The sequence below is a fragment of the Pecten maximus genome, chromosome 5 (assembly GCF_902652985.1).
Source record: "Pecten maximus chromosome 5, xPecMax1.1, whole genome shotgun sequence".
NCBI classification, from domain to species: domain Eukaryota; kingdom Metazoa; phylum Mollusca; class Bivalvia; order Pectinida; family Pectinidae; genus Pecten; species Pecten maximus.
This window is the reverse complement of record NC_047019.1, coordinates 27,718,530-27,746,490: the sequence shown is the minus strand read 5'-3', so window position 1 is coordinate 27,746,490 and position 27,961 is coordinate 27,718,530. Positions and strand designations below refer to the sequence as shown.

At 34.0% G+C, this 27,961-nt stretch overlaps 2 protein-coding genes across 2 annotated transcripts in view; one reads left to right on the top strand and one right to left on the bottom strand.

The window, feature by feature from the left end:
• Window positions 1-826: 826 nt before the first annotated feature.
• On the bottom strand, window positions 827-14,731 carry LOC117327712. The gene is made up of 11 exons (XM_033884831.1): window positions 14,666-14,731; window positions 14,373-14,492; window positions 11,899-11,947; window positions 11,283-11,377; window positions 9,834-9,914; window positions 9,450-9,594; window positions 5,926-6,086; window positions 4,952-5,086; window positions 4,661-4,831; window positions 2,291-2,465; window positions 827-913 (listed from the first exon to the last, which is right to left on the bottom strand). Exons 2-11 carry the CDS (start codon window positions 14,487-14,489, stop codon window positions 828-830), a joined length of 1,215 nt encoding a protein of 404 aa, XP_033740722.1. The 5' UTR covers window positions 14,490-14,492; window positions 14,666-14,731; the 3' UTR covers window position 827.
• A 296-nt stretch (window positions 14,732-15,027) lies between these two features.
• LOC117327710 (centrosomal protein of 290 kDa-like) overlaps window positions 15,028-27,961 on the top strand; it is a 50,306-nt gene continuing 37,372 nt past the window's right edge. The window contains exons 1-21 of the mRNA XM_033884828.1: window positions 15,028-15,219; window positions 16,222-16,327; window positions 16,995-17,136; window positions 17,443-17,498; window positions 17,871-18,026; window positions 18,358-18,411; window positions 19,023-19,175; window positions 19,621-19,734; window positions 20,960-21,028; window positions 21,432-21,521; window positions 21,904-22,144; window positions 22,579-22,685; window positions 23,360-23,431; window positions 23,901-23,971; window positions 24,406-24,598; window positions 25,133-25,206; window positions 25,622-25,772; window positions 25,901-26,066; window positions 26,228-26,286; window positions 26,585-26,749; window positions 27,167-27,316. Coding sequence (XP_033740719.1) covers window positions 16,235-16,327; window positions 16,995-17,136; window positions 17,443-17,498; window positions 17,871-18,026; window positions 18,358-18,411; window positions 19,023-19,175; window positions 19,621-19,734; window positions 20,960-21,028; window positions 21,432-21,521; window positions 21,904-22,144; window positions 22,579-22,685; window positions 23,360-23,431; window positions 23,901-23,971; window positions 24,406-24,598; window positions 25,133-25,206; window positions 25,622-25,772; window positions 25,901-26,066; window positions 26,228-26,286; window positions 26,585-26,749; window positions 27,167-27,316 — 2,376 coding nt within the window. The 5' untranslated portion in view covers window positions 15,028-15,219; window positions 16,222-16,234. The remainder of the gene's footprint in view (window positions 15,220-16,221; window positions 16,328-16,994; window positions 17,137-17,442; window positions 17,499-17,870; window positions 18,027-18,357; window positions 18,412-19,022; window positions 19,176-19,620; window positions 19,735-20,959; window positions 21,029-21,431; window positions 21,522-21,903; window positions 22,145-22,578; window positions 22,686-23,359; window positions 23,432-23,900; window positions 23,972-24,405; window positions 24,599-25,132; window positions 25,207-25,621; window positions 25,773-25,900; window positions 26,067-26,227; window positions 26,287-26,584; window positions 26,750-27,166; window positions 27,317-27,961) is intronic.

Below are 27,961 nucleotides of genomic sequence, written 5' to 3'. Positions count from 1 at the left end.
ACTTGCAGTATCAAAATCAAAAGTTTCTGGAAGTACTGGCCCCGTTTCCCTAACAAAATCATTTACTGTGATCGGCGAAAAATCTCAGTCAACATTACCTAATGGCGGCGGTACAACTAGTCGCCGTTCGTCCTCATTTTCGGACTCGTTATCTGTTGACAGTTCATTTAGAACATCGTTAAGATCAATATCTGACTCAATGTATTCAGGTCCAAAGCCATCAAACTCTAAATTATCATCATCGTCGTCAAAAACGTCGCGCAAAATCGTAGCCACAGCCGCCATCACGCCTCGTTGTTGTCACACTTTTCTACACTCATGACTCACACTTTCTAGGTTAATTTATTCAAAAACTTTCGTATGAATGACGTTTACAAATCTGATTGGTCGATGCATTGATATCTTCTTAAAATAGTATCAGGGATTTCCAGATAGGTGTCGCTCTCAATCACGGGATTTTCCATGTCTAAGTTTACCGAACCGGCATGGCGTCGAGAGGCGCTTACATTGAGATAACGTAGAGGCGTCGAGAAGCGCTTACATGGAGATAATGCAGAGGCGTCGAGAAGCGCTTACATGTGGCAAGGGGTAAAGGCGTCCAGAGGCGCTTACATGTGGCAAAGGGTTAAGAAACAGCACACAAACTTTCAGCGGTAAAATCCAAGATGTCCACCTGTCTGTCATCTTTTTTTTATAAGTGTGATACCTGACCATGTACAGCTGGGGACACAGGAGAACACAAACCATGACATCCCTCTAGTATAGAAAACAGACCACTGACAGCAGGTGATTACAGCACTTTAAAGTTGTATACTATAATGCATACCTTAGATTTCATCTTGACTGTCCTCCTCAGCAGCTAAAGGACTATTGTGATCAGCACCTGTCACATGACCCATCATGTGACTTGTCTCTGTAAATTCAAACACTGCAGACAGATTATAATTCCAAATCATGCTCTATCTTTTTTCTAGTCTTGTTTCATTGCAATCATTCTAATTCTGCTAGGCCATATATGGAAGATAAACCTACAAATTAAATTTGAGAAAGATCAAAACATCAGTTTAAACATAGAAACTGTTATAATTAAATTCATCTGTCAAAATCAAAGATGGGTCATTTTTTACGCAATGATAAAGAACCTACATATCAACACCTTAGAAAGATCAATATATAGAGGATATTGAGCGGTTTTCAGAATATGACAGAATATCAATATTTTCACGAGTGCGATGTATTCTGTTATACCAGTGAAATATGTTATATTCAACTGAAAACCATTCAATTATCTTTTTATTGCATTTTTAAGCTAAAAAACAAAATCAAAAACATCGAAAAATTAATGATGTCAAAAAGTGCGGGAATCAGTAACATTAATTCACAACGTTGTCTCTGTGTGACGTTACAACTAAAAACGGGGCCATTTTGAAAGGACTAATTAGCAAAACTTATGCATTTTTTTCTGCTGTTATTGTAGAACATGTGGAATGTCACATGGATATTTTGTCAAAAACTAGTCTAAATATTTCAGAAATACAGCAAAATACCCCATCCATCCCTCTTTGCTTCGATTGGAAAAATTGGCAAGTTTCAATAAGGTGAGTACATAAGTTCGCTACAATTGGTAAAAACAAAAAAACTTACATTTTCACTGCAAAATCTTATATTTTCACTGCTCATTGCTGTAGTGAAAATATAAGTTTTATCAGTTTGATAAATATCTAGATTTCACTGGCAAAAATGCAATAAAGGTTTGTTACATTGTCTTTGCTGATAAAATCACTTATATAAGATAAATCCAGAGATGAGTAGGTCAATCTGTGAAAATGAAGATCCAGCACATATTGTATGACAGAACATTTAAAGGAAAAAAGGATAATATAAGCATTAAAGATAGATATTAACTTAAATAGTTTGTATCTTATCTATAGCACAATAATGATAATACAGTATTTATTATCCATAAATTACTTCTGTGAACCAACCACTCTAATTGCCCCTGTAGTAAAGATCCTAGGAAGCTGGAACAAATTGACAAAATTATATTTCTTAGAACAATCATTTTTGGTTGCATATGTGATTCTATATAAAGTCATGCAAAAGCCAACTTTACCAGTTTTGCTGAAAAAAACAATTGAAAGTAAAAAATACACTACAATAATGACAGTATGAAGTTCCAAGAGAGGTAACTCTTGGTAAAGACTTACATATTAAGTTAAAATACTAATTCTTCATGACACACTATAATAACTAGTATGTAATACTGAAATGGAAGAGTCAGAAGACCAACCTTTACTAGTTCCAGCTAAGGACTTCCAGTTGTTGTGAAGTATGGGAAAGCATGACTCCTTTTCAGTTGAACATGTACCTGGCTGGTAGGTGCGTTTTTCAAGTGATCTTGCCCTAACATACAGACATATCACCACCACGGCCATCAAAAATAGCACAGAGGAAGCAAATATTATCTACATTTGGTTAAGGAGGAATGAGTTATGTATTGAATGATGACATATATATATATAAATGAATTTCCTCTTGATCATAAAAACCCAAAATACTGAGCCACAACCTTAAACAGATCAGCTGAAGTATCTTCAGTAAGTAATGTGTCAATGGAGAATATATATTTTTTATGTTATGGAGCTATAACACAAAAAATATGGAGTAAACTCTCTCATCATAAACCACCTCACTTGTACTCTCATCATAAACTACCTCACTTGTACTCTCATCATAAACCACCTCACTTGTACTCTCATCATAAACCATCATAAACCATCTCACTTGTACTCTCATCATAAACCATCTCACTTGTACTCTCATCATAAACTACCTCACTTGTACTCTCATCATAAACCATCTCACTTGTACTCTCATCATAAACCACCTCACTTGTACTCTCATCATAAACCACCTCACTTGTACTCTCATCATAAACCATCTCACTTGTACTCTCATCATAAACCATCTCACTTGTACTCTCATCATAAACCATCTCACTTGTACTCTCATCATAAACTACCTCACTTGTACTCTCATCATAAACCATCTCATTTGTACTCTCATCTCACTTGTACTCTCATCATAAACCACCTCACTTGTACTCTCATCATAAACCATCTCACTTGTACTCTCATCATAAACCACCTCACTTGTACTCTCATCATAAACCATCTCACTTGTACTCTCATCATAAACCACCTCACTTGTACTCTCATCATAAACCATCTCACTTGTACTCTCATCATAAACCACCTCACTTGTACTCTCATCATAAACCATCTCACTTGTACTCTCATCATAAACCATCTCACTTGTACTCTCATCATAAACCATCTCACTTGTACTCTCATCATAAACTACCTCACCTGTACTCTCATCATAAACCATCTCACTTGTACTCTCATCATAAACCACCTCACTTGTACTCTCATCATAAACTACCTCACTTGTACTCTCATCATAAACCACCTCACTTGTACTCTCATCTCACTTGTACTCTCATCATAAACCACCTCACGTGTACTCACATCTCACTTGTACTCTCATCATAAACAATCTCAATGTACTCTCATCATAAACCACCTCACTTGTACTCTCATCATAAACCATCTCACTTGTACTCTCATCATAAACTACCTCACTTGTACTCTCATCATAAACCACCTCACTTGTACTCTCATCATAAACCATCTCACTCGTACTCTCATCATAAACCATCTCACTTGTACTCTCATCATAAACCACCTCACTTGTACTCTCATCATAAACCATCTCACTTGTACTCTCATCATAAACCATCTCAATTGTACTCTCATCATAAACCATCTCACTTGTACTCTCATCATAAACCATCTCACTTGTACTCTCATCATAAACTACCTCACTTGTACTCTCATCATAAACCACCTCACTTGTACTCTCATCATAAACCATCTCACTTGTACTCTCATCATAAACCATCTCACTTGTACTCTCGTCATAAACCATCTCAATTGTACTCTCATCATAAACTACCTCACTTGTACTCTCATCATAAACCATCTCAATTGTACTCTCATCATAAACCATCTCACTTGTACTCTCATCATAAACTACCTCACTTGTACTCTCATCATAAACCACCTCACTTGTACTCTCATCTCACTTGTACTCTCATCATAAACCACCTCACTTGTACTCTCATCTCACTTGTACTCTCATCATAAACCACCTCACTCGTACTCTCATCATAAACCATCTCACTTGTACTCTCATCATAAACCACCTCACTTGTACTCTCATCATAAACCACCTCACTTGTACTCTCATCATAAACCACCTCACTCGTACTCTCATCTCACTTGTACTCTCATCATAAACCACCATCCATAAATGAAAATTGCATAGCTGTACTAAATTAATGATGAAAACATAAATTTTACATTGAATTAGTTTTACATTGAATTACATGTTTTAAGGTAAAAAGTCAACCATGGACAGTAGATATTTAGGTTGCCTGGTCGGGCGAGTAAAACAAGAATTTAATAGCCCGACCTTTGTTTAACTAGCCCAAGGCAATCGGGAAACCTATTAATGTCGAACCCTATATGGGTTTATATAAAGTCAATTTAATAAATACTTATCATTTTCAGAAATTGGGATGTAAATCTAAAGATACAACAAGACTCATCTTCGATGTCCTTGCAACCTTGTGGTAGACATTACACATGGCAGTGATCTCCCCTTGTCCTCTCAACTTTTTGGTATGAGTTGTCCAATGTTGGTCACACTTGCAGTCTAGATTGTCATGCGACAGCTGGCCGTGGCCACAGTCCAGTCTTGGACCAACCTGTTTTAGAAAATGACAAATTTTAAAATGTTTTAATACTGAATCAATTTGGCTTTACACAGAATTTTTGTCAATGTATAAAAAAGACAACAGAGAAGCGAAACAGTATAACAAATTTACCAGAGTTCTCCAGTTAGGATTCTTGGCCTCTTCTGATGTGGTTTGGAGTCTGGACTTGTTAAATACCTGAATATATATCTCCTTATTTAGGTGGTCAGTAGGCTCTCTACATTCATTGCTCACTGGGTCATACAGCTGTAATGAACAAATATCAGCAGACAAGACTGATATAGTTACGATCCGTTAACCCCTAAAGTAACAAGAAATGTAAGCCAAACAGAAAGTAAACTTTAAACTCCTACATAAAGACTGTACCAAAAAAGTATTAAAGGCTCGCAACTTCCTGAAAAATAATGTCAAGATAAAAAAAAGCACACCCCACCTTTACCCCCCAAAAAAAGTATCATCCTAGGACAAGTTACAATCCATAAGCTATTGTCAGTAACAACCTTGACCTATCACCATGGCGAAGCATGCCCCAAATCAATAGGGTTCTTTCCATGCTTAAGAAATGAGTAACAGTACTGACAACTGAATTATTGACATTTGGCAGATCACATTCGAAATAAATTCAGGCCAGCCAATAAATTCAGGCCAGCCCATATATTAAGTCCATGATCATGTGACCTCAACATTGTTCGTACTGTAATGCACAGGCCAAAATCAATGATCAGCACAAGCGTCCTTTGCAAATTCTAGTTTTAGTAAGAGTGACATTGACCTTAGGCCAAAAATGCCAGAACTAAAGTTAATAGGGTTCTGTATATTTCCTAAAGCAACCAACACTCCAAGTTGGAACATTGTGTGATCATAAGGTCTCAACACAGCTTCACAAGGTTCAAGACAAAACCTATTAGCTAAAGGTAACCTTGACCTTTTGAAGAACATGTCCAAAATCAAACCTGGATTGTGGAGATTCCAGGAATAAACCCGTAACTTTAATGCTGGAGTATAATATTTATATTTTGTAACTGGAATTATGGTATTGCTTGAAACAGAAACAGTGTGACTTCAAAGTTGTGTAAATGAAATACCTGTGTTCCACACTTCGGTACTGCCATACATTTTCTTTCTGTGGAATTGAAGAAATTACGAGTCCCTCCATACTTGAGTTGACAGTTGACAGGAACACACAATCTAAGTCTGTCTTCATCAACTCCTCGGCAGTCTCGTACACCAACACCAAACAGTACAGCTGGGGAAAATTCTTATCTATAGTAGATCACTTTTATTTCTTCTTATTTCTTATATGTTATTGATCATTTCAGATATTTGAAATCTAACCATTTCAACAAGAGGCCCATGGACCTCTAACATATCTATAATTATTTTTTGTTTTTAAAACATGACCAACAATATTCTATATATTGAAAAACAATAAAACTGCCTTATCCAACATCTAGCAACTAGAATATAGATTTAAGTCTAGAGATTATTTGATACTAAGCATGTCCAGGTAAACTCAAGGTAATAGTAAAAACAGCAAATTTTGTCTTCTTGCATTTTGGCTCTGACCAACAGACCCCAAGGGGTTGGCTCAATGTTCCCAGTTTCTTCTTACATTAATGATTACAAGGTAATTCAAACCAGTTTTGAATCCCCTATACAGTAAATTTCATCACATCCCCAGGGGAATGCAGGTATATTAATACTGATTGCTATGTTGAATTTTGCCAGACATATTGTATTATTATTCAACATAATCCCCTTCAGTATCGATACACTTTTGCCAGCGGTGTTTAAGGGCTTCAATGCCACTTTTATAGAACTCATTTTCTTGGCTGTTCAGAAAGTCATCCACTGCATGTATGACGTCATCATCAGACTGAAAGTGGGTGCCTGAAATAGCTGTTTTCAGATTCGGAAATAGATGAAAGTTTCATGGAGCGAGAACAGGTGAATAAGGCAGATGCTCAATCAATTAAAGCCACAATCGTGAATGGCAGCCATGGCAATGACAGACTTCTGAACAAGAGCAATGTCCTGATGAAATAATACACTTTTAGAGAGCTTTCAGTGGCGCTTAAGTTTAATATTTTCCTGTAACTGCCTATGAAGTGAAGCATAGTATGTGCCACTGATTGTTTGTCCCTTTTGGAGATAATCTATCAGCAGAATACCATCTGCATCGTAGAAAACCGAGGCCATTACCTTCCCAGCTGATGGAACAGTCTTTGCCTTCTTCGGTAGGGGAGAGCCAGGGTGCTTCCATTTTTTTCAACTGTTGATTGGCATCTGGGGTAAAATGATGGACCCATGTTTCAACCATAGTGACAAATCTCTGAAGAAAGCTGGCAGGATCTTCCTCATAAAGGTTAAGATTAGCAAGCGATAATGTACACCTGGTCAGGCTGGTGTGTTTCTGATCAACTGTCAGAAGCCTTGGTACCCATCGGACCGAAAGTTTTCTCATTGTAAGATCCTTCTGTCAGAGTGGAATGTACTCTTTACCTTTCTGTGAAATGCCAACTCTACTGGCTATATATCTTTCTGTGACTCGTCTGTCAGTCATAATAATATCATGAACTTTATTGGCCATTTCTTGGGTTGCAAGATTGACAGGCCTTCCAAGGCTCTGTCTGCCACGCTTAAATTCTACCACTCACATTTTCACTGTAGCATATAAAGTGGCATCTTTCCCTAGTGTTGCTACCATATCATTATGGATATCCTAAGGTGTTGAACATTTTTGTATCCAAATATTGGATCACTGCTCTTTCACAGATTTTGTCCATTTTGCAAAAAGCCGATTGTCTTGTTTACTTATGAGTGCTACCTCTTCGATATAAACTAATCAAATGAGACCAGTCCTAGAGGTACACGACACTATATAGTCAAAGGATAGTAGGACTTAAAAAGAACATCCTTGAGTACCTCCTTCAATACGAGGCTCACAACATATCAATCAGCCCTTGGAACACATTTCTAGGTTATGATGGATATCCATCTACCAGAGTTCTTGTTTCCAGCATACACATGCAATTATAATCAGCCAAATTATTTTAAACTGAAATTAAACAAAATACACCTAAAAGAATCATTTCCCTTCACAAGATATCATAAATTTCAACCTTCCCCAGGGGCAAACATGAAATCTGTCAGTAATGAAATTTACAATTTAGGTAATACCAAGTCTTTTCAACAATGAAAGTATTTGGTGAAGAATTGTGTCAATTTGATCCCCTTGCTTGCTGTTTTCCAGCCAGCCTAATATTTTCAAAGTATCAAACAAACACATGTATTGATAATAATGACTATACCAACTACCACTAACACTGTTGTCCTACCCAGCGACCATTTGTTATTCTATGGAAGTGGGGTGTTGCAGGGGTAGGGCTGGGAATGGGATTGTGATTACATCAACATTATTGGAGTTGATAACCAATGCAATATTAAAAGAAAAAGAAAATTGAACTGGCCAGAGAAATAAGGAATTAATTCTTAACAGCCTTTCTTTCCAACATTAGTGGTCACACACACAAACAAAAAGAAAGATTTTTTAATGGTAAATGATTTTCTTTCAAAAACTAAACGACTTTATCTAATAAGATTTTTTAGAAATTAGAGGTAATAGGCAAAATGAAGGAGTTTAATGGAGTTATTTAATTAAGTGAATACAAACCGACTTGGAAAAAAAGACACCAACATGTTGTCCATGTGAAAGGAACCATGTTGTCAACAGAGCATAATATCTGATCGGTTTTGTAACCAAGTCGTAACTAATCAGAAATGAAGAGAGTGGAATCAGCAGCCCTTTATATAGAATATTGCATAGAGTGGCAAAGGGAGGCCCAATACTATTGTAAGTGGAATTGTTATTGTATATGACTTCACTAGAATTAAAACGGAGATATGTTCTCTAAAAGCTAGAATCATGGTTACCATAGGAACATCAAAAGTGAAAGCTCCCCCATAGCAGAAACAAATACTAGACCACTGGATTGATGTGTGCATAAAATGTCCTGGTGTTATCTTGAAAAATTTTGGAGATATACTCTGGAAACTCAGAAATTAGAGATTTTGACTATTGGTTTCCAAGGTAACTATGAAAATATTTGAAACTGAAAACAGCTCTATGGCAAAAGGCACTACTAGACCAGTAAAATGATATGTGTAGAAAGCTTTGTGATGTCATCTAAAACAAATTTGGAGATACAAGCTGGAAATGCCCCTGGATGGATGAACGTTCGTTCCTCCAGACGGAAACCGTTCGTATATCCTCATCTAAGTTTTGAGTAGAGTACAGACTTCCTATACTATTTTTGTAAGCCATCTGAAGATAGACAAGATATTTAATCCCTTCTTCTTCCTGAGTGGTTAAGGTGTCCTGAGACTTAATCACTAGCCCTCCACCTCTGGGATGCGTTTGAAACCTATATATGTGCGGCAGTTGCCAGGTACTGACTGTAGGTCTGTGGTTTTTCTCCGTGTACTCTGGCTTTCCTCCACTTCCAAAACCTGGCACGTCCTTAAATGACCCTGGCTGTTAATAGGACATTTAACAAAATAAACCAAACCAAAATCATGAAGCAGTGCAATAAAATGAAACGGTACCTACTTTGTACAGAGTGTGGCAACCAGTCAGTCCACCAGTCCATTTGTACTCGTGTATCGAATGGGATAGTAACTTCTTGGTAGTTCATGTCACAGGAAGTGTTGGCTGAAACGAGCAGGTCGCACTCTCCTTTACGATCGTAAGGATACTGAAAGGCAAAGACTGGGGTATGATACATAGATATAAATAATAATAGTAGTGTATGCTTGATTAAAAGTAACGACAGTTTTTTTAATCTGGAGAAAAAATATACATCATAATTTTTTTTCATTTTGATTGATTTAACATTTAAGAACCAGGGAAGATTAGGAAACTTTAATCCTGTTTTAAACATAAAATCAATGGAATTATTATTTCAAAATATCATGTATTCTGAAGCTTAATTACCAGTGTAGGATACACAAAATTGAACTGCTTTGATTTTGATGGCTGAACATCTCCTTGATGATTTCCTATCAGCTTCATGCCCTGAAAATGTTCAAGAGTAAGTACTAGATATAATAAATTAGCCATAATGTGTAATTTCTCTATACTTTTCAAAATGACAGAAGTTATAGTCAGAAGAACATCTTTTGCTTTAATTTGATGCAGGTATTCTATTATCTACCTGCTTCTTGTCTGTACATTATATTTAATTAGCTGCAATTAACATAGCTCTGGATGAAGACAGACAATTTCAGTTAGATGATCTTTATAAGAGACATTAGCCAAGACGGACAGGCCTGGTATGAACATTTGTACTTGATGGGCATTTACCATTGGTAATATTTATAAGGGATTTAATTTTGCTACATATGTAGTCATAACTATGTTCAAACCATTGATTATGAATATGTGTTATGTATATATACATTTATACATACATACAAATATAACATTTTAACAATTTAACATCTGTACAGTATCTAAATTGCTGCAGTTGAAATTAGAAAGATGTAACAGATTTGATAGATTAAGAAATTAGAAAGATGCAACAGATTTGATATAGGGATTGAAAGATATTTTATTGCGCTTACGGTGGTATGAACGCAATGGGATAGACATATTCAGTATATAGTGTGTAAGTGCTATATAATGAATATGTCTAGCTCACTGCATTCATACCACCTTAGCGCTATACATGTATATTGAATATGTATGTATCCCATTGCGTTCATACCACTGTAAACGCAATAAAAACACTGTTTAATGCATGTATTTACATCAAACAATTTGTTCCCATGTGCTGGGATGTTTGTAAATACGGCAGTCATGGTTGCTAAGATAATATAGTTCCAGTGGATCTACGTAAAGACACCAGTATTGTGTACAAAATTAAAAGAAACAATTCAACATTTTTGTTTAATACATTTTACATTTTCAATTCATTGAAATATTCACAATCTACAATTTCCGTCTCACATGACCTATGGTTGTCAAGCACAGTAGGTATTGACACAGATATAGTAGCGACGTGGTCGATTGTTCTATAGCAACTGTACGCTTTAGCCATTTGTTGTCAGCTTATAATTATCTCGTGGAGAATTAATATTCACTCATTTCCACAATCTTCAGTTTAGTTTTTGACAAAACACTCACTTGACATTAGCTTTTTGTACAGAGATCATCGGGGGGACAGGAGAAAATGCTAAAATTGTGTAGATAAGAATTCTGAAATTGGCGCCATCTGGTTGACTTTATGGTAACAACGTCATATAATTATGTTACAGATTCCCGCGCTTATTAATCAGCTGAGCCTTTTTTCACTGCTATACGCTAATTTTAATGCAGTCAGAGTTTACTAATTAGCTGAAGAACGGTGAGATGTAAATATAGATTAATAAAGACAAGATATACCTTGCAGAATATTTCTCCAGGTAGAAATAAACAACATTTCTTCACAATAATCTTCACATGAACAGTCACATTTCCACCATTAAAAATGTCAGTATCTGAAAATTGTAAATATTTACAGGTACAATGAAAATATATTACAAAATTTTATGATTTAAATCATGAATGTAGTTTGGAAATATCTATGTTTTTAATTTAAATACAGCAAGAATTTGCTTGCAATAGCTATTTATAATTTTTTTTTGTTAATACAAAACTGTTTCTTTATTCATAACATAACAATCATGACTTGCATGATAACATTTGACAAAAGTTTACTAGTTATTTGTTTTTTGTTTATTCAAAATTATTTCATATATAAGCCAAATTCCCAAAATTTGCAGTTTACTCTTGAAAAATCCTTTCCCAATAAACCAATTTTCTTCTCAAAATGTGACAAAAAGGCCCTTTCCTTAACCAGTGAGAAAAAGCCCTGAATAACATTCCAAATCAAAGTAATACGTGTAGAAGCAAATGTCATATATTGCACTCCTATCTTTTCATTTTGATGCAATAACAAGAAAATAAAACCCCTCCAAATTTATCAGATTTGTAACACTGACATGAAAGACGAGCTTACACAAGACCAAGGCATTATCCCCTTTCACAACTGTGTGGAATCCAACAGTCTGAAATATAAAACAAAACCTGTAAAATTTGTTTTGTAGTTGTCATCAGCCAGAATATACAAGAGGCCCAGAGGGCCTGCATCGCTCACCTGGATATTTCAGTAAGTATAGCAAAATACTCTGATCTAAGATTTTCCTACTTTTGAAATGACTCTCCCAACAATGGTTCAAACTACAGGTTGACTAAATCCTGTCATTCTTAAAAAAGATTTTTTTTTTTTTTTTTTTTTTGCTACATTTCCCCTATAGACTCTAGATATACATACAACATTGTCAAACAATTCTCCAGACCGAATTTCATCAAAATCCATTTAGTTTCAGGACTACTAGAATTTAAAAAATATTTTCCCTTTTGGCCAGGTGAGCTAAAAAGTTGTTAATAATAATATTATTACAAAGGGCAATATCTTCAAATGAATATGTTAGTTATAGATAAGTAATTTGTATGCGTGCCTAGTATAAGTTTCGGGCACACTTAATTTGCTGAAGAAAATTTATCACATAAAGTAGCAAAACATTTCATGTGGATTGTTACTTTTGAACACCATTTTGACACTCAAAAGATTTTTTTTTTTTTGGTAGGTCATATACAGTATTTTGTAATATATGCATACTCAATATCTATTATTCATTGCAATTGCACTCAATATCTAATATTCATTGCAATTGCAAAGTGTTTTCAGATTTTTCAGGCCAAGAAAGAATTCCAGTCATTTCACATTTCCTACGATTACCAGTTTGTATCCAAGTTTACCAGTTTGTACCATGTTTTCACAACTTTGCAACAAAGCTAGATAGAAGTTTGTACCATGATAATATGTAATCATTTCGTACCATATATACAATGAAATATTAATGGACCATTGAGTATTGTATGTATTATGTTTATAAAATTATGAGAATAAGAAAAACTATGATTTGATTTTGCTTTAGAACAGCTGCCAAAAAAAATTATTGAAAACAAAAACAATGAAGTTTCTATAACAGTTAGATCTCAACTTCCAAAAGCAGATCAAATCTTAATACTGAAATGGCAATGTACGGTATTTTAATTGGATACAAATCCTATGAATGTTCGGAACATCTTATCAATTATGTGTTTGAGTGGTTGAAATTGAGTAATTTTCTCCATTTATTGTTACACAAGAGGTTGATTTTATACTTTGAAGTTGGTCCATTGACGTGGATTGTTACTTTTGAACACCATTTTGACACAAAGAAAAAAAGGTAGGGGCGCCCTTAGTAGGTCATATACAGTATTTTGTAATATATGCATACTACTGAAAGCAATTACGGTACTCATTTTTTTTCAAATTAGGAAGGAAAATTAACATTATCCCAAAAATTAATTATTGTTGGAGACTTGTTTTCTGTTATATCTTACACCAAAAACCATAAAGTATGTAATGAATATGATGCATTAAACTTATTTTTTACACAGGTAAAATTGTAAACATAATTTATTGACTAGATATATGTTGTCATATATTATCTATTTTCTAGTTATAATTTCTCATACCACAGTGAGTTTTTTTTTACATACAACATGTAATAATATCTTCTTGACTGTAGACTATATACTAGCTATCAAATATATACAAAGTATACCTTCCGTTACTCCATTTTGTTAAAAAAAAATATATTACACAGAATTAACAAAAAATGAAAAAGGTGATTTGTTTGTAAACCAGGAGTTGCTTGTATAACACAGCATATATATATATAGTACAGACTATATACATACAGTTCTCAATGTCTGTGTTTAATATTATTAATCCCGAATTGGGATTAAGTCAGGAATATATATTATATATCTATCCTCCACATGTTTTTTTTTTAATCTAAAATTGACACACCACTCTTAATTTGTTAGTGTTCTAATAATCATATTTGGTGGTATGTTTCTTGATATTTATATCTGAAATGTATGAATATTTTTTCTAAATTATTCACATGAAAAGGGGCTCCGGGTTAGAATTCTAATTATGTTAAAATATTTGTGCTTTAGATCAGAGACCTATATACTAGTATATAGGTCTCTGTTTAGATATAGAAAGTTGTGCTAGGTAAATTAATACAATACAAAATAATAACAATTTAACACTTATTCTCCATATGCTATGAATTGGCAATGATACAAAATGGATATGCATAGTACAAAATTATTAGTGTGACATTATGAACAGGGTGAACGGTATGAAAAGGTTTTGGTATAGGAAACGATTGACTGGTCAATATATTTATGTTGACTTTTTTGAAGTATAAACAGTAACTTTATCAATAGGCCCCTGCTTTTTATCCGACCATTTATAAAATGTCATACCCTATTATATATTTGAGTCCAGTAATCATTACAGTACATTCCTAGAACTGCTCTAGATCTACCTCTTTCATTTTCAGCTGCAGTCAAGAATCTAAATTTTACCTCAATGGAGAACTGTTTACTGCATCCTGTTTCACTTAACACTGAACACACACTTAACAAGAGTAGTGTAAACCATAAAACTGTGCCGTATTGGTTAGTCTGTCGTCTGATCCCCATTCTCTGTAAACACAATCTGACAAAAATGAGATGGAAAATGAATAACATGAATTCTTATTAATTTTACAGCAAAAAGTGCCACAATACACTGCTCGGTTAAAAAATTGAACCTTCACTTTAGCCTTTTTGAGAATGGATGGGTTTGATTCCTAAGTTGAGGAATTGAAATAAATTACCTCGACAACAAGTTATCTTTTGCCATCCATAAAGTCTCATCCTCATCATCAAATAAAATTCCCGCGGGTTAGTCTAATTTTCAGAATACAGATAAATAAAATAGACGAAAAGATATTATGTCTGAAATATTGTATCCTTTTGTTTTGAGTAAATTGTGTATTTTATAACAACTCCTGAATTTATATAGATAAGCTTTACTAGGTGGAAGTCAATAGAAAACGTATTAATAGCCTTATTATACCTCCTGTTGGCGAGTGTTGAAGCCTTTATTCTGCAGTTCATTCGGAACACAGTTGCCCACAGCGTAGATGAAAGAATCCAGTAAGTACCGAACAGAAGAAAAATTGTGTTGATACTCGCGTCTAACAATGTTTACACCGAAAATGGCGGACATTCTTCAAACTTGAAAACTAATCGCTCGCTTTTATTGATGATTAGTTAGAGAAGACGACTCAAAACTAGGCTTGAGTGGTAGACATTGCAACTATCAGCGCCTGTTTGGGATGAAGATATAAGAAACCCCCACCTACAGTCGATTAATCAGCACAGTCAGGTAGAAAGCGATGAGTCGTGATTCAACATGTTTTACAAAATTGAAAATAGTAAAAATACGAGATCGCATATGACTGCTCATGTGATGTTACTATATAAAAAGTAAACGACTAGATGTATACTATTCAAAAAGTATTAGAACATGAAATGTACACGAATACTTATGGGACTCCTAGACGTATTGGTCTGTTGAAAGGTACTGTTATGCTAGTGCAGTAGCTACAGTATAGGCCTATATACAGTATACATTTTGTATCCTAATGTGATAGATCAGTTGAAATAATAATTTTGATATGCAAACTCAAACATGCAAACCCAATCTGACATTTGACACTGTAATTTACATTCCTGATTAAAGTAAACTTAGTGTACTTAGATACCTAATATTCACCAGTTAAGTGATCTAACTCACCATCTGTGGCAGCAATTTGGCATAACCTTTACTATATTAGAGAGGTGAAAATGCAATAACCAGACTTGGACTCGTACCCTAAACATCCAACCTATATACAGCAACTCAAACCATTTGAATTGCTTGGTCACCAGCTGCCTCCAGCTATAGCATCCCCCTCAAAAATCCATTGACACAGAATACCTTATACCACCTTCTGTGGGTAATTTAAATTTAGTTGGTATATATACGTACCAAATGTAAAAGGAGACGGAAAATTCAACAACTGGCATGGGACTTATGAACTGTGAATGACCCCTTATAACCATTCATCTATTATATAGCTACCTGACCACTGCCATAAAGCCAAGTCTAGTTGTACTACAGTTTTATATAACTCATAATATTGTGATGCGTATCAAAAAGATATTGATAGAAAGAATAAAATGTGTTTCCTACTAACTTCTACATGTGCATCAATGAAATATATCTACCTATTTTCTAATAAAATGAAATGGAAAATAAAACGTTTTGAAGCACATTTTATTATCAATTCAATGAACAAAATGAACTTGAAGTTGATGTGATTATTGTACATGTATCTATCGACAGGTAAAAAAGCAAGATGCCGCCATTGGAATGGGACCGAGTAATGGCAGCTGCGCCAGAGAAAATCTCTGAGGATGAGATAGAGGAATTCTATGAAAGCTTTGTAGCAGTAAGTTATCTTTAACTGGAATACTCTGGAATATTGACAATTCCAACTTGAATTTGAATGTCATGTATATTTCAGTTTAAAATTGTTTTTGTTCAAATCAAAACTTGGTTAGATTGCTGTCATTTACATTTTGTCCAATGAAATTTCAACATTTTAGAGAGATTTGACAGTAAACAAACATTTCAAATGATAGAGATTTGGTATAAAGGGAGATTAAGCAGTTATCCAAAATAAAGACATTGAAAAATAATCACATTAGGATGAGACAAGGAATAAAACTAAAACTTTTGCTGTTCCTGGAAACAATTTCATCAGGTGTGAATTTAGCTACATTCCATTATAATAGAAAGAAGTGACATTGATATAACTACATTTTTAATGCTATTGATGGAATGGCATTATTGTGAAATCCTTATAATAATCATGGGGCTGTTCCATTGGATGGACCATGCTTAGTTTTAATTAATTTGAATCTACAGAGGATGATAATTGACTGCAATTAAAGGCAGTGTCATTGATACCGCGGTATAAGTGCCATTTAAAGTTTGTGCAAGAAATAAATATGCAACTGCCACACCGGTCAATATCTATTATCTGTTTCCAGTCTAAAATCTTTCACAATCCTAAATGTCGGACATATTAACCAGAAAGAACATTTTCATTTCAGTATAATCCTTCTGACCAAAGTGATCCAGAAAAACTCAGAAAACTGTTTGAAATCAGCAAAACTGTGATGAAAACAAAAAATGAATCGATTGAAGAAACCATACAGATGTTTGAGAAAGAGACAGTTGAATCACAGAAAAAGGGTGAGACCATACAGGCTTAACCAACCATTGTTTTCTGTCAGGAATTTTTATACTGGACAAACCACTTATTTTAAAGTAATTCCAGTAGTTGTAAAATGATAACCTTGGCCTAATTTGAACATTTTAGTCTTCTCAGAAAACGATAGTTTTTGTTTTGTATTACAATAATTAATAGAAGGTGTCATATAACATGGTTAAATGTATGAGAGGATATTGTCGTGATCAGCTCCCTCCTTACCCCACCTTCAATTAGAGAAATGATAATGAGGTAGCAATGTACATTCTGCTGCTATTTATCTTTTACAGAGGAATCACAAAATAAGGAAATCGAAAAATTGAAGAAAAAGATTTCAGATTTAGAGGTAAGGATATATCTGCTGTGTTTAGGTTAAAATAAGTATATAATTGTACTTAAAAAGGAGTGCATGTATTTTATGTTAAAAAACCTTTTAATTTATAAATTGAATTGTTATTTAGTATCAAATGTTGATAAAAGAAATATTTTTTTTATCACTATAACATTTGTCTGCTTAAAAATTTAAGAAATGTCTCCCAAAACTTAAAAAGAAATATTTAAGACACAATTTAAATAAAGGTGAAAATGATAAATGATGGCTTATATTTTTCTCCAATGGCCATTGAGGATCATCTTGCATGGGAAGTATTTCACTCTGTTGTTTAAAAGGGTAAGATCTGGTAGCAATTTTATGTCCTGGATACACGTTCTTATTCAGAAATTTGGTCCGGAGTCTGGTGCTGGTACAGCTAGAGGAGCCCAGGGCGCTCTCCGAGAACAGGTAACCGACTTGGAGAGACGGAAAGAGGAACTGGAGCAAGATGTTAAAGATCTGCAGAGAGATCTGGCCAGTGAGAAACGAGCAGCTGAGAAGGTTGGTCTTTTTACATGCATACAATTTTCTTCTGCAAACCAAATCACATTACATTTATAAAGTCTTCTCTTTTTTTTTTAAATTTTTTGTTTTTGTTTTTGACAAATCTGATTTGTTGATTTGTTTTAAAACTTATTTATAACTAATTTATAATTTTAACTTGACAATGATGATTCATGACCTTTTTATAACTCCATTCATACCTTTATCAATTGCAAATATTGTTTTTGTTAAAAAGTTTAAGGATACATTTTTTAAATCGTGCGTTTATGCACAACCTTGACTGTGTATGTGTTTATGTATTGAAGAGCTTTGTTGTATATTTTTACAGTACAGCGAGAGAATCAGCGAGCTGGAGAAGATGCAGAAAGACATGAGAGATGAGGTAAGGAATTTTACAACCTTATAATCCTACTTTATTAACCCATTGCATAGGATACTTTACTGATTGAATTCCTTTCAGAGATTTTCCCAGGGCTTTGGGGCAGATAATGGGCCCCATTCTCTGTTGAAATAGTTTCATAATAAAGACAAATTCCCAAAATCTACAGATTCTTCCAAACAATTTCAGTCCCGATTATTAATCATTTTTCTAAGTATGAGAGAAAAGTACACCATCTCAGAGGTAGTGAAATATTCCCAGTCCTTTGTTTAACTTTTTTTATTGGTTAAATTGATCGTGTCATGGCTTGACAGTCAATTTGTGGAATGGCAGACTTTTTTAGTCTAGTTTACTTTCACTCAACTGAAGCTTATGCTTGCCAGCAGTATATTCTGTTAGTTTGGAGAGACAAGCTAATTTATATAAATGGTTCACATAATGTCCAAAATACAATATGGATTGGAAAAAGTAAGATATCAGATCGAAGATATCAGATCAAAGTTCTGTCTGTGACAATTTTGGATTATCTCCCCTTACTATGATTTTCTTATGAGATAAAGAAATTTAAAAAATGGCCTGATTGACCTTGACATTTTCATCATTTCGACCTTCAGAATGACCAGCTGCGCCAGGATATTAGTGATTATAAGATGCAGATGCAGTCGCAAAAAGACAACTTAGTGTCCAAGCGTGGAGATGAGATTGAGTTCCGTGACAAGTTGATGAAGAAGAACCATGAGATGGCCGAGGCTATGGAGGAGCTACAAGTATGTTTTAAGACCAACCTTTTCAGAAAATGATCGCTGATTACAACAGATTATAAATTTGTATAAATCTCATTTTGAAGTTACAATTTCTGCTTATTTAGCAAAAATGTGTTTGTATCCATATTGTTGAATTATATATCAATATAGAGGAAAATCCTTGTAAATAAGGAAATTGAAGTGAAATTTATATAGCAATGCACTGAACAAGTAGACATGACTTCACTGTATCATATGACATTCTTCTATTTACAATTCCTTGGAGGTACCTAACACCACAAGTATCTGTCTAAACTGTTTAGGAATGTTTGTAGAAATGTTGAAAATGTTTTGTGATATTATATATAAAGTCTGTCCATTGTTATATTTTACTGTACTAACAAATCTAATGGAGAAGGGCTCCAATGTAGTTTAACAGTTCCATCATGGAGACAAATGTTTGTTCCAGAATCTAACTGATGCTAATGAGATGTATGCCAAGAAGATCGAGGAACTGGAAATGAGGATGAAGGAAGCCATACTTGACATGGATCGTACTCGAGAGGACAATCTCAAACTCAGGGTTAGTACTAGGCTTAATGTTACAGGTATAACTCAAAATGCATAGTTTCAGATTTTCTGTCATATTTATAGAAATGTTAAACATGTTTTCATGGAAAGGTTACTTACATGAATGTGTGTGAATTGTAGAAAACTATTTTTGGACATGCACGACTGGACCCTAAATCTTCATGTACTGAAAATTCCTATTGCCAGCCTCATTTCTGATCTGTAGATAGTACATGTTCAAGGGAGGTATTCCAGATTAGTGACACATGTTATTGTAATGGATGTTATAGATTAGTGACATGTTATTGTAATGGGTGATGATATTATAGATTAGTGACATGTTATTGTAATGGGTGATGATATTATAGATTAATGACATGTTATTGTAATGGATGTTATAGATTAGTGACATGTTATTGTAATGGGTGATGATATTATAGATTAGTGACATGTTATTGTAATGGGTGATGATATTATAGATTAGTGACATGTTATTGTAATGGATGATATGATATTATAGATTAGTGACATGTTATTGTAATGGGTGATGATATTATAGATTAGTGACATGTTATTGTAATGGGTGATGATGTTATAGATTAGTGACATGTTATTGTAATGGGTGATGATATTATAGATTAGTGACATGTTATTGTAATGGGTGATGATATTATAGATTAGTGACATGTTATTGTAATGGGTGATGATATTATAGATTAGTGACATGTTATTGTAATGGGTGATATGATATTATAGATTAGTGACATGTTATTGTAATGGGTGATGATATTATAGATTAGTGACATGTTATTGTAATGGGTGATGATATTATAGATTAGTGACATGTTATTGTAATGGGTGATGATATTATAGATTAGTGACATGTTATTGTAATGGGTGATGATATTATAGATTAGTGACATGTTATTGTAATGGGTGATGATATTATAGATTAGTGACATGTTATTGTAATGGGTGATATGATATTATAGATTAGTGACATGTTATTGTAATGGGTGATGATATTATAGATTAGTGACATGTTATTGTAATGGGTGATGATATTATAGATTAGTGACATGTTATTGTAATGGGTGATGATGTTATAGATTAGTGACATGTTATTGTAATGGGTGATGATGTTGATAAACCTTATAGACTATAACAGACATTAGATTTTTACTGAAACTTTACGGTTGGTTGTGTTGACACATGATTGTTTTTTTTTTTTTTAACAGAAAAACCTGCAGGAGATTGACAAGGATACTGACAAAGTCCGCCATGAAAATGAAGTCCTTAAAGCCCAGGTATGAATACCGTGTTCTGGCTCAGGGTGAACAATTTGTTCATCATGATTATTATTTTTCCATGCGTAGAGATAAACAAAATGTTGGTTACAGAAGAGTTGATATTTGTTCATTTCTTTGGAGAACCAAAATGTTCTTAACAAATGAATGTTGATATTGTTCATTCTTTTCATTGTTGAAAAAAATAAGTTGTTTATTCAGCAAAGATGTGAATGAAACCTGACAATATTTTACTTTTGACTGTTTTTTTCAACATGATTAAATGATATTGTGACCTTACCCACATCATCTGTTTAGATGCATGATGTATTGGATCACATTATCTGGGTCGTGTGACCAATAGTAAAATGTCTTACTTACTGAAATATATCACATTTCATCATGGGATGTTTCCTTTTCTCAGGTACAAGATCTTAATGAGCAAGTGCAGTCGAAGACAGATGCTGATGACGCTATCATGGTGGCCGTTAACATCAAGATCGAAGAGTGGAAGGTTTGTCTTCTCAATGCTGTTTATCAATATGAAATTGTGCAAGTGTATTTGGTATCTTCTGTTTACAAATTATCCCATTTGTCAGGTTTATATTTGTATTGTTGTTAAGTAATTCTTATCTGATAAAATATTGTTGTAATAGCATGTAATGATTAGTTGTTTTTATATTTCTTGAGAGTTGCTTACACAATGATCATATTATTTTTGATTGGTTGCTTGACAACTTAAATTTGCAATTTGCAAATGTGTTATTTTTTGTAACATGGTGTTGCTGAAGTAAACATATGAAAACTTGTTTTATTTCTTTTAGAAGATTAGTTTGATATATAATATACTTTCATTTTAATTGTACTGATTATCTATTGAATGGAATCTTTTCAAGGCTATTTTATCAGAGAAAGATGAAGCCATTGTTGAGTTTCAAGAGCAGGCGATTCACCTGAGAGAGCAGCTAATTGCAGCTAACATGGACGCTGACAAAGCATCGGTCGCGGCTCTTACTACTGTCATTAAGGAGAAAGATAAACAGATAGAGGATCTCACTGAGAAAATCAAGGCATACGTGGATGAGATGGAGGCCAATACCGCCCTGGTCGAGGATCTGAGAAACGAACTCCATAAATGTAATTTTCTGTTAGATATATGAATTAATTTAATAGGTAGTTAAGAATTGATTATGAATAATACACTAAGAAGAGCAAACAAAAATCAGTGGATCGCAGATATTTTATGAAATATTTTCTCTCATAATAATTTACATAGATGACAGACTGAAATTTAAAATCTAACATTATTCATTAACAAACATTTCAGGAAAAAATAACATGTTCATTATGTCTATTTTGTAAATTCAAATCCTTATAGATATCGGACGACAATTTTGTATCTTATGAAAACACGCTAATATGTATCTTTAAATCTTCTTTTTCTACATGAGAAATTCTGTGTCAATTTAATTGACATTTATTTGTGTAAACCCCCTTATTTTACAATTTGGCAGTTATTTTTATGCTAGTCATGAGAGGTAAATCTGGTTTTGACTATTTTTGGTTAACAGCTGGTGCAGGGCCGGGTGACCGACAACTACACAGGATAAGGGAGCTACAAAATGACCTAGAGTATGAACGGAAAAAACTATCTGAAGTAAACAGCGATATCAAAATGGTAAATATACACTTATTCTGATCTCAGAAGCCAGAACCTTAGAATGGTTTTTAATCAGTATCTAAAATAATAATAAAAAATGATCATAACTTCAGTTAGGAAAAATTTTAACATGGACATGGATTCTCGAAAACTTAAAAATTTGACATCCGAAATATTTTTTAATAATTAAAAAGAGAGTGGCAGTTCAAGCCTGCTATTTCAATAGTGACATATTCAATTTGGAAAATCAGAATATTTACTTACTTTGTCAGATCAAAAGCTGTAGAATTTTTTTTTTAATTCTGTTTTTTTCTGACGACAATGACAAATTGTTTTAAATTTCTTTGTATTTTCTGTTATTGTTAATATCACTGTATTTATAAGAATATTTTCAAAAACATATTTGTAGTTTGTCAGGTTAATAAAACATTTCTTTGCTTTTCAAGGTTTTTAAAAAAGTTGTACTGGTTAGATATCTTTTATAAATGAATTCATCAAAAGGTCTACAATGATTATGTTATTACAGGAGTCATCAGTTCAGTAATATGAAAACAGCATGAAAAGTGAAGATATATAATATATACTTATTAAGTACTGATTAAAACAGTAATGTTAAAGGCTATTTACTAATGGTTAAAAAGTACTGATTAAAACAGTAATGTTAAAGACTATTTACTAATGGTTGTTTTAAGGCTGAGAGAGATGCACGAGAAAAAGACAAAGAACTCAGTGATGCTTTGGAACGGATGAGGAAGTATGAGGCTGTAAGTATAGACAGTTTTTACCTGTAAAACACCAGTAATATTCATATTTATTTGTATTTTCTTCATCTTAAAGTTGATACTTATAAAATAACACATTAAAAAGGAAATATAAAAAAAAAGTTATTGATGTAATAATGGGTTAATGTTTGCACCTTTCTTCACTGGCAGATCTATGAGAATTTTAGGCTTCCACCAAACTCCTATTTTTAAAAACTCAAAGCATAATATTTCAATATGTATGCAAGCCAAGGTTTTTAAGTAAGATTTCCTACGTAAAAGTTGAAACTCTCCTTGATTTGAGAAAGCTGTAGATCCAGCACCTTGAGTTTAGACATTGCAGCCTGTCTTAACTATTATACCTCAACAAATGGAGATACCATACTTAACAAAGATCATTTTAAAGATGAGTTAGGGATTTAGTGTTTGACTATATCACTCAGCTTAAGTGTGTCGTGTTTGTGGATTATAGGGAGAGTATGGACTTGCTGAAGCTGTCGGAGAGATCAAGGAAGGCAAGAATCAGATCAAAGTCAGGGACAGGTAAAAATATCATTCTCTTATGAATATCATAACTACCCAGTACTACAAACTACTCCATACAGGTAAAAATATCATTCTCTTATGAATATCGTAACTACCAAGTACTACAAACTACTCCGTACAGGTAAAAATATCATTCTCTTATGAATATCGTTACTACCCTTTACTATAATCTACTCCATACAGGGAAACATTGGCCAAGCAATATTTTCACCCTTACTTAAAATTATTAGTTTTTGCCCAATGTTTAGGTTTATCCAATAGTTTACCCATTGGTACGAGTAAGCTTGCCCAGTTTTTGTGATCATGCATTTTAACTTTAGCATTAGACTTTAGCCCATCTTTTGTTTCCACTTTCTTGTCGGGAGGGTAGAAAAAGTTTCAGCGGGGAAGGTCTGTTCATGAGTGATAACATTTTGTTTATGTCCTAACAGGCAAATCGAGGAGCTGACACAGTACATCAACAAAGTGGAAATGAAGATAAATGATATGGAGGAGGAAAATGAGGATCTCCGGTACCGACTTGGACTTGACCCTCGGGAGCCTCTTGACCTCACCCAATTCAGAAAAAATAAAGCAACCAGAAAAGAGGAAGAAAAAGCTCTGAACTTTATACTACAACAGGAGGTATGTCAGTTAGCAAGATCTCTTCTGACTGTAGTAGTCAGTGCCGGTGATGAATATCTCTTGAAATTTCACATTCAGTAGTAAATCTAGAGGGGTTCAGAAGGTGCTGTTTGGGAATATTTCCTCTGAAGTGCAACAATTAGTAATAAATTCAGAAAGGTTCAGGAGGTATGCAAGAAGTAAATAATTTGTCTAAAGTTTAACAGTCAGTAGTAAATATAGAGATGTTGTCAGGCTTCATGAAATCCTACTATTCTGCCAATTTTCTTTTACAAACATTCTTTTCCTCTTGTGTGGTTAATCCTCCTGCTCTTCAATCAGCCAGTTTCATTGCAAGATATTGAAAAAGAAATTTGTTCACCATGCTTATGTTTTCTGCATTAATTCTGCTGTTAACTTTTATAAAAGTAGAGAAAAATATCTTGAATTATCATATTTTCCGGATTTACTTCCCTGTGAGAATCTGAAAAAATTGCAGAATTAATATCTATTTGCTATCTCCACTAAGAACATTCTGTATATTTTCATTTTCAGGTGGAAAAACTGGAAGATGAGAGAGTCGTTTTAAAGAAAAAGATCCGAAAGCTTGCCCAGCATACAGGACAGAGGTGAATATAAGTTTTGAAAATATTAGATTGATTTTGATTTATTATCAACTCATATTTTAATTGTCATAATAAAAATACCACAACTAGTGGTACCAAATTGAAGGACTGTTACAATGATTTAAGCAACAAAAACATTAAATCAGCTACAATTTTATAAGTCTATCAGGTTTTTTTTTCAATTTCCTTTCCCTATCAAAAATAGGAAGGACCATTCATGCAGTGTAATATAAAAGAAAATTGGAAAAGTGGCTGGGCCCATTTCAGTTTAAGAGGAGCCTAGTATGCTCCATCTCTAAGACTATACAGGATTATTTAAATTTCGTCCCTCTTAAACAATTTCTTCTAAATATTTGGTAGCAGTATATATAGGAAATTCCGTTTTGTGATAATCCACATATGTGTTGTGTTGTTACAGAGCGGTGGCCCTGGGTCTGACAGCAGAGGATATGATGGCTGTGGCGGACTTCCAGGACGAGCTCAAAGCCACACGAGTTAAACAGTCCGAGGCCACATCCACGGGGGCACAGATTAAACGGGAGGTCGAAAGTGAGGAGATGGAGATGAGGGTCAGTTTCTCCATTCATCTTTTATCTTTGTGCATTGCAGGCTTACCTTTGAATTTTGATTTAAAATTAAAGACTCTCATTCAAAGATGTCTCGTGTGTTCTTCAAGAAATGTTTGTTATGACTACAGCACAGGGAGGCTGGGGACGAGTTCCGAGAGAATATGCGGGAAATGGATAAACTGTACAGGGAGAATGCTGAGTTCAAGGTTAAAGTGGAGCAGTTGGAAAACGAAAACAGACAACTGGAAGGCGGGCTGAAGGAGGTCCTCGAAAATCTCCAGAAGTACAAACCTGGTAGGTATTCTAGAAATTATAACTGTAATAAAAACTCCCTTCCACCTGATTAGACTAGATAAAAATGAATCATCTAAAATAACGTTCATTGATTTATGGAGCACAACGTAAGAGTAATCAAATGGAAATGTGTTACTGAAAGGTAAACTGATCAATTACAGATGAACAGGGTATGGAGGATCAGGCCATGCACTTCCCTACACTAGAGAGGATGCTGGCGGTAAGTCACACAGATACTTACAACTTTACTTTACTCGTGTTAAACTGGATAACGGAAATGAATTTCTGGTTTGAATTTACATCTACATGACAATGATCTAAAGATTTATACTGTACACAATCTTTACTTTAAAAAAAAACAACTGAATGGAATTTTCTTCTGAAAAGTTAATCATGAAAACAATTTATTTTTAGGTATTTTATATCATAATACTGTATGTGACATAATGAAAGACAATATAACATGATCATCATCTAATATGTAAGATTCTTTTTTAACATTTTTTGGGTGGTTTCAGGCAATTGAGGCCAAGAGTGTGATTGGCAAGTATGACACATCACTGTACCTAAAAGCACAGGTAGATAATCTTCAAGGGCGTAACGATGAGATCAGGGCGGAACTTCGGGAGACGAGACACGAAGCAAATAAAGCCAGGATGGAGGTGGAGAAAAGTTTGGAGAAGGTATGCTCTAAAACAGATTTCCTTAATTGATTGCCATTGATTTAAAAATATTCTCGATTGCTATTGTATTTTGCTGAAATGTAAGAAAATAAGTATTGGCATTTTGAATTTGAAACACAAGTCATATATTAGACATAAAATTCAATGAGAGAAATCATTTATTTTTATAAAAAGGTAGAAAATGCAATTGGATATCAGACCTTTATATATTCACAAAATCTACATTGCTGTATTGGAAATTTAGACTATTTCTTTCCATGATGTTACATATTTATCACAAGAGTTTAAGTTGGTGTGAAATGAATATGTTCAAGTTTGCACATAGCAATATACAGTCAAGTAGATTCAAATTATATCACTTCTTGATGTATAAAACAATATGAATTAATGCTATTTTTGTTGTTGCAATTATGACAGATTGAACAGCTGGAAGCTGATTTAAAAGCTGCTAAGGAGGCTGGTGGGGGACCTGGTGTGTTCCAGAAGATACCTCTCCCTGACTCCATGGCTATCACGAGTTCTGAGGTCATTTCCAGTCTTAACGAACATTTGATCACTGTTCTACAGGTAAGATATACACAGGGTTTTTTCTGGACATGTACTATTACCCAGTACAATTATGTGATGGTCAGGATTTAAAACTACCTGTCTGACATGTTTGAAGTTAACTTTTGCTGCATTTAGGCTGAAATGGAAAAGAAGCATATATCACAAACTTTTAGTTTTAGACTTAGCTCTGTAGGATAAAACAGACAGAGTTTTCCCTGTGGTTTGATTGTTTAATTGGCTATTCAAGAGATACAACCTTTAAATATCCAAGGATTTCACCCCATCCAAGAATATTATCTTCATCCAATGATATTACCCCATCCAAGAATATTATTCTCATCCAAGGATATTACCCCATCCAAGAATATTATTCTCATCCAAGGATATTACTCCCTCCAAGGATATCACCCCTCCAAGGATATTACTCCCTCCAAGAATATCACCCCCTCCAAGAATATTATCCTCATCCAAGGATATCAACCCCTCCAAGGATATTAACCCCTCCAAGGATATCACCCCTCGAAGGATATCACCCCCTCCAAGAATATTATCCTCATCCAAGGATATTACCCCATCCAAGAATATTATCCTCATCCAAGGATATCAACCCCTCCAAGGATATTAACCCCTCCAAGGATATCACCCCTCAAAGGATATCACCCC

Excerpts from the sequence above, each read along its gene's own strand:
- LOC117327712 (XM_033884831.1), bottom strand. The coding sequence starts at position 14,489 with ATGGGGATCAGACGACAGACTAACCAATACGGCACAGTTTTATGGTTT. Across the intron at positions 9,915-11,282 it reads CTGGAGAAATATTCTGCAAG|GGCATGAAGCTGATAGGAAA; the intron begins GTATATCTTGTC and ends GAACATTTTCAG. Across the intron at positions 5,087-5,925 it reads TACCGAAGTGTGGAACACAG|CTGTATGACCCAGTGAGCAA; the intron begins GTATTTCATTTA and ends TGTTCATTACAG.